The sequence below is a fragment of the Zonotrichia leucophrys genome, chromosome 4 (genome assembly GCF_028769735.1).
Source record: "Zonotrichia leucophrys gambelii isolate GWCS_2022_RI chromosome 4, RI_Zleu_2.0, whole genome shotgun sequence".
NCBI classification, from domain to species: Eukaryota; Metazoa; Chordata; class Aves; order Passeriformes; family Passerellidae; genus Zonotrichia; species Zonotrichia leucophrys.
This window is the reverse complement of record NC_088173.1, coordinates 9,678,310-9,690,468: the sequence shown is the minus strand read 5'-3', so window position 1 is coordinate 9,690,468 and position 12,159 is coordinate 9,678,310. Positions and strand designations below refer to the sequence as shown.

General features: G+C 35.9%; 1 protein-coding gene across 1 annotated transcript in view; it reads left to right on the top strand.

Moving 5' to 3' along the window:
- Positions 1 to 12,159, top strand: part of DLC1 (DLC1 Rho GTPase activating protein) — a 213,087-nt gene that overhangs the window by 77,878 nt on the left and 123,050 nt on the right. The window contains exon 5 of the mRNA XM_064710450.1: positions 7,323 to 7,356. Coding sequence (XP_064566520.1) covers positions 7,323 to 7,356 — 34 coding nt within the window. The remainder of the gene's footprint in view (positions 1 to 7,322; positions 7,357 to 12,159) is intronic.

The following is a 12,159-nucleotide window of genomic DNA, read 5'->3' as shown; positions in this document are numbered from 1 at the left end:
AGATAAAACCATTTCCATCTTGCGTGTTTCTAGTTCTTGTCATTTTTCTTCTCATTGTAAAAGAAAATAGGGTGGTTTATGTTAATCTACATTTCTCTATCTTTTAGTAAACCAAAAAGAAATATGATTATTATCACATTTATCAGGATTAGTGATAACTTACTCTCTTATGCTCAGCCCTGCTGCCTTGCAAAGTTAGATGTACTTTTTTCCTCAATCAAACACTCTCTCGATGCTCCCAAACCTGTCACTGTTTCTGTCAGGTATGCTCCTCCTCTCCTGTGTCTATCATCCCATGATTAGCATCACATTTTTGTGACTGTGCAGCTTTCTGAGCAAAGAACTGTGAGGCTCTGCAGAAAGTAAAGGTTTCATCATCATAGAGGAAATGTAACTTTTGTAGTAATTTATTCTTTTAGGCCTGAAATAAAGCTCAAGATCAAGAGCCTCCTGAAGGATCTGCTTTAGATCCTTTCCCAGCTGGTCTAACAAAAGTAATATCACAGTGGCTGAATACCCATGAGACTGTAAGCATCAAGATTCATTCCAAAACATACATACCATGTTTTAAAAACTACCTTCTTGGGATTTGCTTTTTCTATTTATTTAGTTAGAGAACTCCAAACAGTTGTAATAGACTGCTGTAGCTAAAAATGGGAAGAGACTCTGCAGCTGGGATTATCTGCAGAGATTCAAGAGCTCAAACTCACACAGTAGGAATCTCAGTAAATCTCAATAGATGCTGCTCTCCCAGTAGGTGTCAGCTGCTGCAATGCTCTACAACTGATTTTCTTTTGCAGAACTTAAAGCTGAACACAGTGAGGTCTCTTAAATACCAATCCTTCATACATGATGTTCCAGAAACTATTGCAGAGTTATGGCCACTAACCTCAGTGATATCTGAATCCAGGAGAAAAACATTAGTGGAATACAAAAATGTAGATAGCAATCAACCACTGAATTTGGGCTGGGTGTCAGAAAGATTATTAGAATCAGATTGCTCACTTACATAGCTGATGATTTATACAGCTAAGCTTTTTTCCATTAGCTCATGAAGATGCAGCATTGGTGTTATAGATTCTGGAACTTGCAGTCACGAGGTGAGCTTCCTCATTTTCATATCTGAACCCTTCAAAATTAGTAAGAGTGACTTGCTTTTATCAGGATGAAGGGCAAAAGACTCCTTTGTTTTCTTTGAGGAGGCTAAGGAAAGACAGGAATTGCAGGATTTTAAATTCCATTTGATTCTGCAAGTAGGTGCCCATAGTTGATTTATGACTTGGACTCATCATGTAACAGATTTTAGCTTCTATCATCACATGATACTATGAATTTTTTATTTATATGAAACATGTTCTAAGGTTGTAAGTATTATACACAAGGGGATGAGTAAAAACTGAAATCACGTGGGATTTCTGTCAGCCACATAGAAGCATTCTGCAGACTCCAGGGCTTTAAGACAAAATCACATTTGTAGACATTACATGATGTTGAAGCTAATGTGAAACATGAGACCCTAAATATCTTTTACTGTTGTCTCATAGAGCTGCATGCCTTCTGGTTCAGTTTTGCCAGTGCTGCAGGGTTTATTGATATGTTTGTTATTGTAAAAGGTTTTATAAGATAAATATTAGCCAAGAAGTTACTTGTGAGCTTGGGAAAAAGCTCTCTGTGCAAATGAATCTTAATAGAACAGCTGGTGATTGATGAAAAGCATGAGCACTCTTGGGGCTGCTCCAGTTCTAGACATGGTGTGTCGCATCTCAGCTTTGGTGTTAACATTCAAGTTATGGATTTTTTTAGGGAAGAGATACCTATATTTGAGGGAATGGAAGGAAGCACGGATTTTTTTAACTGACTCCATTTTCAGGTATTGTCTGTCCATCCCAGAAAATAGAGGGCAGTTTAAGTGGAAATCAAATTCCTTATTTCATTAATTCCTGTGAAGTTTAACCTTTGCTTTTATTTCAAGTTGTGTCCTTACATATAAAGAACTTGAGGTCTAGCAATTGCTAATTTGAAAAAAAAAAACTGTTTCTCACAAAATGTGACAGTAACTCTTGGGCTATTCAGGAATCCCCAGATGTTGTTGTGAAGTCTTTAGTATCCCTATAAAGAAAGAAATTAATTCTTTATTATGGCCAAACTCTACTTAATGGTCTGGACAATCTGCAGACAGGCTTTTGTCTTATCTGTCATATGAACCAGCTTCATGTAGTCCTGGCAGATTTCAGAGCATTGGGAGCTCACCCTGATCCATGGGAAGTCCATGATAACACCAGACAGAGCACAAGGCATTTATCCTGCATCTTTGTTCTGTGCTTCCAATCCAGCAAGTCACACTCTGCCAGCTAAATGACAGAGACAGAGGAAATTATCAGACCACCCCAAATGAAGGCTCTTGGCAATTGCCTCATGGAAGGAGAGCTGCCAACCATCCAGCACTAATTAGAAGAGGTCTCTGTGCATGACCTGAGTGGCATAAAGAGGCTCAAGCAAAAAGAAATATCTAGTCAGAAGATGAAGTATAGGGAGACAGGAGGATAACACATGCAGGCAAGCATACAGCTTTGCACTTCCACTAGAACTGAATTCATAGTGTTGCCATAACCTTAGCTAGAAACATCTGAATGTGACATTAATTTCTTTTTAAAAATGAGATAATTGATGCAGCTTTGTTGCTGGGTGGACTTTAATTGCCTTCCGCTCTACTCTTCAGTAAAATTAAAGACCACAAAGAAAGAACTTGCTAAGTTCCTCTTCTAAAGCTATTCTATCCTGAAAGTTGAGGGTTTTATTTTTTCTTTCCTCATCCAGATGGAAAAAAAAATAAAACTTAGTTTCAAAAACTGACAGTTTAATAAAATGTTTTGTAAATAAGTCTGAATGATAAACTAATCATTACTGGGTTTTGTTCTATAGTATTGCTACTATTGTTGTTCAATGCAAATACTAAAATTTTATGGTACTTTAAATTAATTAAAATTTTTGAAAGGGTTTTCTACATGCTTACTCTCTTAATCTGATTCATTAGCATGAAAGGCTTTAGTTTCAAAATATCAGAATTTACCAGTAGAGATACTTATTCGGTGTTTTGGTGTAATGGGGATATATTACTGAGAAAACTCCTGCTTATGGACTACAGTATTTCCCAGTTCCAAACCATCTGATGATCATGGATTTTTTTCTTTTATAAAACAGCCCAGTTAATTTTTAATTGCTACTTATCCAAATTTTAAAAATTGGCACATACCTTCTAAATAAAATAAAACTAAAATTCTATTAATTCGGAACATACTCTGTTTAATGATAAACTGAATAATGCTTAAGTTCTTTTTCTGTCTGAACATTTTTGACATCAGTTTTCAGCTACAAACTACATCTTGTTTACTGAAATAGAATTCTCTGTCTGGGGAATGGATATATCAAGAGCAGTCTTCCAAGAAGGGCTTGGGGCTGCTGGTGGAGGACAGGCTGGACATGACCCAGCCATGGGCACTCACAGCCCAGAAAGCCAAAGGTGTCCTGGCTGCATCCAAAGCAGTGGGCAGCAGGGGAGGGAGGGGATTCTGCCCCTCTGCTCTGATGACGCCCCAGCTGGAGCACTGTGCCCAGCCCTGTGGTTCCCAGCACAGGAAGCACATGGACCTGCTGGAGCCCAGACCAGGCCATGGTGATGGTGAGAGGGATGGAGTACCTCTCCTGTGAGGAAAGGCTGAGGAAAGGCTGAGATTGGTCAGCATGGAGAAGAGAAGGCCTCATTTGGCCTTAAGTACCTAAAGGGGGCTTATAAGAAAGATAAGGAAAGAAAGATAAGGCTTATAAGAAAGAGGGCACCATTTTTGGCAGGGCAACAGTATTGAAAAGGGGGTGGATTTAAATTAGATGTAAGGAAGAATTTTTTAGAATGAGGATGGTGAAATACTGGAGCAGGTTGCTCAGAGAGGTTGCCCATCCATTCCAGATGGATGCCCCATTCCTGGCAACATTTAAGGTCAGGTTGGACTGTGCTCTGAGCAACCTGAGCTAGTTCAAAATGTCCCTGCTCATTGCAGAGGGGTAATCTCTAAATGTCCCTGCTAGCCCAAACAATTTGATAATTCTATAATTCCATAATTCTATAGTTCTATAGCATTTTACATACACTTTACAGTCACACTTACACACACAGTACATTTTCAGTGACACAGTTGCAATACTGTGGATGCAAGGATGCACACAGAAATTTCACATAACATTTCAAGTAACATTTTCATAATTTAAAAATCTCATCCTCTAATTTGCAAGAAAAAGCTGAATATATTTCAGCAGTGGTCTAGTTTTTTCCTCTTTTTCTCTCCTTTGTGGTTTTCTTTTCTTCCTTGGTGCTGCTAAGAACACATACTATTAGAAACAGAAAGAAGCCTGATATTGGGAGATGTTTGTTTAAATCTTTGAAGAGTATGTGTCTGTTTGTTTCTAAAACACATGTGATCTGATCATGCAGAAATTGTTAGTCCAGTTCTTCAGTTCTGTGAGGAGAGTGAGAAATAATGTGAAGTTACAGTGAACCCATCTGGTCAAGCAGGAAAATCCGGTTTAATTGCTCCATTGCCAGAAATGTTAAATCACTTCCTGGGAATGCAATTCATTTGGAACATATGGAACTCATTGGAAGGTCTCCAGTGAATTCAAAACTGTACTGAAGATGAGAGCATTTCTCATAAGCAAGAGTCATGTTTTCCCACTGGGCAGCATGTAAGCAGCATGTGTAGCTGTATTAACAAAAAACTAAACAATAGGAGGACTGTCTGAGATCTTGTTCAACAAGATTTACTCATGGTTTATTTTAAATTTTCAAGAGATGCTATGTCCATTTAGGCTTCTTTCTTTCAGCATTTGAGGAGCAAAATAATCTCCTGATGAAACTTTTAGCTCATTTTACATCTTAATTGAGAAGCACTGCACTCTAGAAAACAGGTATTTGAAAGCAATATACCTCACTCTGCCTTTCAGTTTTCTGGAACTTAAAGTGTTTCTTCATCCTACTAAACAGAAGTAGAAATTTTGTGACTTCCACATCTGTCCTGAGGCTTGATGATTTTATGTATTTCCTGCAATTAAACCCTAGTAATCTTTAAGACTGCCATTTAACAAATTCACTAAAATGTATATTTTATTGTACATCAACAGGTTTTAATGATCATCAATTATAAATACTGTATATTTCCAGGCAATTGATGTGACCAATGGCATTATTAACAATATCTAAATCTGATATGCCAATATGAAAAAATCTACATGTTGATGTGAATGACGATGACAGCATTTTAGCAACAGTTCATTCAGGCTAAAGGCACTGCCAGGGACTCACAGTGCAGTCATAAACATGACCAAAGACCATTCAAGTCTATCATAAAGCCAGCAGAAAATTATCTTCTCTCTTTGTCATTATCATATCCCCATGGAGCCCTGAAACTGCTTCCCCTGAGCTGTTCCTCTTGGCTTTGCATTTAGAGCTTCCAGAGGCTGTCCCCATCAAATTGTTACCCCTTTTCCGTGACACAGCTTATGAGTTCAGTGCAGACACTCTTGGTTGCCACATCTTGAGCCACCTCAGTGTTCTCTAAGCTTTTCTTAGAGGAAGCCATCATACCTCTTGTAGCTAACAAAACTCAACAGTAAACTGTGATGTTAACCTGTTCCCATCTTTCCTCCTTTTGTCCTGACCCTCCCATTTGATTCACTCTAATGTTCTTTCTTTCTTGTGCCACTGAGGGGTTTTTTTCCTGTTTGCTTGCTTCTTTCTCACCTTCTTCTCTTTACAAAATTCTGTCTTTACAAATTTCCTTCTTGGACTAATGTGAATAGTGAATCTCAAATTTTCTTACTTGTCTTAGCCAGTGAAACACTTAAGTGTGGAGTAAAAGATAAGTAAATAAATACTCATTTTCAAAGTTATATGAACATTTTATAAAAATTAATATATTATACACTTTTTCTTTCTTGAAACTAAAACTTTGATTCACTCTATGATTTCATTGTTTCTTTGGCATGTTAATTTTCCTCAGTCTGTGTTTCCTCAGATTTTGTTGAATTACTCATTCTTTTTCTGAACAAATATATGTTTGTAAAATGCAAGGAAAATGCTTTTCCAGGAAGAGACTATTTTTCGTTTGAATAATATTAGTTTGGTTGTGTAATATTTTTAAATGTCAAAATCAACCAATGCACATTTAGCTAGAGAGAATACAGGTGAAACAGAAAAAAATCACAAAAGCCATATATTAATGTATAGCATCTAAGACATGTTCTAGTAGAAATTTTGTTGAAATTTGATCCAGAAAGTTCTATGAAGCACTATGGTATATAACAGGACAAATCAAATTAAATTAAAATTGTAAAGTCTGTTTTGAGAAATTCTATAGCAAGTCTGAAGCTGGTTGCTTTATTTCTGTCTATGTCTACACTTTTTCTTTTTCTTTGAATCTGTAGCAGGAAAATCTGCTGAATAAAGGCTAGGATAACATAAGTAGAAAGGAGGTAAAATTGATATCTTAACTCAGTAACTCAATATGCAGATCTGCATACATTGTATACCCAATCCAATTTCTCATCCAACCTTTCTTACCTCTATCCTATATGCACATTTTAAAATTCTTTCTTTTGACATATAATTTTCACTTTACTGTTCATCCAATCTATAATCTCATTTTTTTAGGGGAAATACACTCTGAAAGTTCTTCTATATTAGTCTGAAAGAAAATTATAGTATGAAACAAAATTTGCATCCATTACAAAAAAAAAGAAGTCTTATAGAATTTTCCAAGTCCAGAAACAATTACAGCCAAAATGAAAAAAATTCTATTAGTTGTCTATGAAAATTTACACAAAAAAGTAAGAAATTGCTATATTATAGAACAGCACTTATTTGAGCCTACAGAAGAGAAATTTGGCATTTCTGTCTAATCTTCAGCCACATTTGAGAGAGGATTTTGTCTTCCTCTCTCAAAATTATGAAGTAATTTCCCAGTGGAATTTTGTGATTGTGTGTTCTTATGATGATTATTTCAAATGTAATCATAATGTCTTATTAACTCCATCTCGTCTCTTCTCTCCTAGTCCTTACTACTGGTAATTACTTTTACAATAGATTATAAGACACTCAAATGGGAACTGTATGTTTCTCTCCAGAGTGGTTAACGGTGAGACTGCAGTTTTTTCCAGATCTTCTAGACACTCACAAAATTTACCTCAAGATTTCATAATGTTTCCCTAATATGATATCCTCTAAGTACTCCCTAATATTTTTTAATAGTGGGTTTTTTTTTTTTTCCTTTCAGGCTATGCCAGTTATTTCAGAGAAGGAGAAGGCTGGTGAGTAAATATTTACTCATTTTCTCATTTCCTTGTTGTATTTGTTTTTGGAATACCCCGTTGCTTAACTAAGTGATAAAAGACAGGCTTCAACTGGGGGCTTTCAAACATATAGGATTGCAGATTTGACCAGTGTCTATGTAAAGGCTATCTGTTGTTTCCTGACTAGGGTAATTTCTCTTTCTAAAATGCAGTCCAGTTTTCTGTGTCATATTTATGAGGATGTTTGAAACTGTCCTACAAAGTTGAATTGCAGCTCCTCCTTACACATCAGTATTCCTGTAGTTAGTAAATTGTTATTTGCTGTTAACATGTATTACGATTTATTAGATGTCTCAATTAATAAACATGTATGCAAATGGGTTTTCTAGAGTCAGTTGAATTTGACTTTTGATTTGGTGTAAGCTTTACTGTATATCTTTATATATGGCAATAAATTGCAGTTACCTGGAGTATTTCACTGGAGATAATAACATTTGTTTTGGCTAAGTTCTGTTCTTTTCCGTTATATGTGCCCTCTGAACACTATGTGCTTTGGTGCTGCTGTGTGAAATCTATTACTGATTGCCTGCTAGACATTGCCAAATTCTTGTGATAAACACTAGGTAACTCAGGACTATTGCTCTTGAGAATCACTGTTGGTTGCTTGTCTTTTAATTTAATTGATAATTTGCTACTGTACTTTGAATATAGCTTGAAAAATACCTCAAAATATCCAAATGCCACATGCCATTCAGATTTATGTCTGATTTTTATTGTTGATGTTTTCTTGCATTACCCTGGTTCAGATTGTTTCTTTTCTTTTGCATATTAGGGGAGAGGAATAGGTTAAAAAATGTTTCAGAGAAAGTCCACAGTAACAGTCAGTACTATAAAAGCTGTGGAGCTGTCTGCTCAGAATGTTGTTACTTTAGCTGTTGATGTTCAGAAATAATTCCCAAACTCTGACCCATGTTAAAAAGATTTTTCTTTACAGATTTCATAGGCAGCATTATTTGGTGTTGCTTTTTCTGAGGTTGTAAATTATGTCAAAACATACAAACTGATTATAGTTATATATAACTGGCCATACCATTTGTAGCTATTTCAAATAAAATTCAAAGATCTATGCTTCATCTTTTGGTGTCAAAACTACCTATGATGTAAGTGTTGGTAATAATATAAAATGAATGTATTTATTACATAGACTTTATAACCTGTACATATGCATATGAGGCTCTCTCTCCTTTCCTTCTTTCTGGTCAGACTCCTGTGCTACGTTTTTCTGTGTACAGTATTATATTTAATCTTACAAATATTAAGTGGAAGTACATGCCATATGATGTCAGTTTGCTGACATTTCCATGCATATGAGCACAAGCTAAACTGAGAATGAATATATGGTTGCCTTTTAATCAGTTTTGGCTTTAATTTAACTCTACAGCTCAGAAGATCCTGAGATTATGATGGGTTATTTTGCAATAGTGAGAATTCATGAGGGAGATGATTATTAAGATCACTTAATCACTTGATTCTAGGGGCAGGAAGTGTTATTTTAGTTAAGTGCAATTGGATCTTGATTCAGGCAGTCAGATCCCATGTTTTGCAAGGTAACTTGCCAGTGTTTGATCATTGCTGCTTTCAATACACCAGAATAACATTACCTATAGTCATGAATGACAAAGACATACCTAAGGTGTGAAAGCCTTCAAAATAATAGAACGTATTTTCTTGTCTGCTGTAAGAGAACAAAAGAAATACTAATTTTGATATTTATTTGGAAATACCAACAATCTAAAGTTTTCTAGTTTATATTATCACAAGCAAACCAAAATGTATCACAAAATATTACAGAATAAAAAGAAGTTGTTTATTTTATTGCTGGCAGAGCTAATAACTTCGCAGGTAAAGAGACTGGATGGCATTGTATTACAATTGGATAGATATGCATTCAAAATTTCTAGTGAAACATCTTTTCTCATTTTGAGAATTTGAACTAATATTCTCTTGTAAATCCCTCTTTTCTACTTACTAATATTTGATTCCATCTGGGACTGGAATAAGAAATACAAGAAAGTAGAAAGGTTGTTATTACAATGTTTCTGGTTTAGAAATTTTATATATACAGAAATAAACCCCTGTTTTAACAAGACTTTTTATTCTGTGGACTCCAGACATCTTGATATTTCAAATGTTTTTCCTATAGGCAACCAAACATTTAGATCCTTAAATGGACTAAGCTGCTTAAGCAGCTTAGAAGTTCACACTTCTAAGTTACTGATCATATTTATAGCATTTTTTAATCCTTGAAATGAAATATTTTTTCGATTTTATATATTTTCCAACAAGCAGTAAATTTGACATCAAACGCAAACGCCATAAGATGGAGTACTTATCAAAAAAACCAAAACACTCACACACCATTTTTAGATTTGGAGCAAAGCCAAACATCTGACAACATTGTTGCTTTTGTCAATTAATAGCTCAAGAGTTACATAACAATTTTTTTTTAATAGTGGAAAGCGCCGTAAAACATGCAATTGCAAAGTGCCTTTGGCAAAAATCTATAAATGATCAGTATATTGAGCAGAACATTGGTCATGCCTAAACACCAGCCCAATTGCTGCCACTTGTGTGAATTGGGACATTGCAAATGATGTACTGTGGCATCAGCTAGTTCTGAGTAATGCATTTTTAAGAAGTCTCAATATTGTTGACATTTCTGGCAATGTTGAAAAAATAAATCTTTCAAAATAATATTTTGAGGTAGAAGTTAAGATCAAGCAGTATGCACAGTCAGAGAAAATGGTGGTTCAAGCCAAGAGATGACTCAGGACAAGTAATGTTGGCACCTATATTAAGAATGCAAGCCAGAAACCAAATTCAAAACACTCTTTTTTCAGATTCATCTGTTTTTCTTTTGAGTAAATTACATATTTGCATGCCTTTGCTCACCTTGCTGGCTGTTGTGATTTATGTTCTCCAATTCTGTACAAAAACTGTGAAGATATTTAAAGGATGGAGAATTTAGCACACCTGTCAATAATGTGTCAGAGTTTGTAGTGTTGACTCCATTTATAGTCTAAAAATAATCATCATCTGAACCTTTGGTTCACATGGCTGTATATCAGCGTCTGTTTTACTGATGTGATTCACATATGAGACTTTGTGAATGGTATCAGTTAACCCTCCTTTAACTGCAGGCTCGAGACAGCTCTGACACGCATACCAATATTCAGTACAATGAATCCACTGTGAGCTTCCTAACTCAGGGCTAACTTCTGTTTCTGGAGTAGTGTTCCCAAAACAAAGGTGGAATGACTTTAAGCCAATATTAGAATATTGCCTAAGTCTCTTTGTGTACCTGCTTCATGCTTTCCCAGTTTATCCTCAAATATTTGTAGGGAATGGTGAACTCTGTGGCTTAGAAACATTGCTACAACAGAGCCAGTGGGAGAGGCAGAGCAAATATCCACATCTGGGCACAGGCTAGCACAGCTTATTTCTCTTGAGGTGATGGAACTATGTGCTATCAATAAACAGGGCAGAAGGTTTAGTCTAGCCCTAAACAAATTTTAAGTAAATACTAATACCATTGGTCCATGATGTTCAGCATTATAATAAATAAGTTCTTTTAAGTGAGAATAGGAATTGAACATGCTTTTGAGTTTTCATGACTCTGTCAAAATATTCCCTTGTGCTTTAAAAATATACTGTGGGAAAAGTGCACAGCCTTTTTGGGTAAATCTCAGTATTCTCTCTAACTATCAAGTTAGAGAGATCTACTCCAGCACAAATAAAAGTGTCAGAGCATGATATGTAGTACAACAGATTTGATAGCCCATTTCACACTGTGTTTTGATAATCAGCAAGACAACAAGAGGATAAAACATGAAGCACAGTAAAAAATAGCAGCATCAGTGGATCTCTTGCCAGCATACAGTTCTTGAAAGCTCCCCAGTGTCAGTATTAAAATATGGGCCTAGCAGTGAACAACTCTTTCTTTTTTTTTTTTTTTTTTGCATCTATTCTAGATTTCTGGCAAAGACACAATTTAATGAAGTACAGGTTCTATTCTCCTTTGGTGTTAATTTTCCTGGTTGTCTTTTGATTCAGAAGGAAGATAATACAGAGGTGATTAAAGAGGCCTTAATGAGAGGGCTCTTCCTCTCCCAGGCTCTTACTGTCAGTGTCAGGCAGCAGAGCACACTTGGTGCACAGCCCCATGGTGAGATGAGCTGCAGAGCAGGAGGTGATGGAGTGATGACAAGGGGGGTCGCTGTCTGTGAGAACTCACAGCAGGAGGACCTGGAAAATCCAGTACAACGGGTTCACTATCATGTAACCAGGCACATAAAAGACCAAATGCCTGGCTCATTAGGTAGAGGTCTCTTCATTCCATTTCATTTAACTGAAGCTCTAATCAAAAGGGGAAAAAAATGAAATCTTCACTAGATTTTACAAACTTCTTCTAGATCCAGAGAAGCAATTCTTTCTCTGAGCAGTATTCACTAGATGCTCTGTTTTCATAAAGTCATTAAGAGCTCATGCATGTAATAAACTGTTTTGAACCTAGAGCAAACATTACAAAATTCAGTTTGGCTACAAGATATCAATTTCCAAATAAACTGGAGAGAAAGACAAGGTAATTGGCACAGTTACTAGTTTTCTGGCTGCCTTACAATAACTCTAGCCAGTATTGTAAAATAAACTAGGCAAAATGAATTATTAATTGTTCCATTTAGCAATTGTTTTATCTGGTTTTAGAAGAACAGTCTTACTAGGATTTTTGTGAGACCTTAGCATGAAGTACTAGCTTCTAGT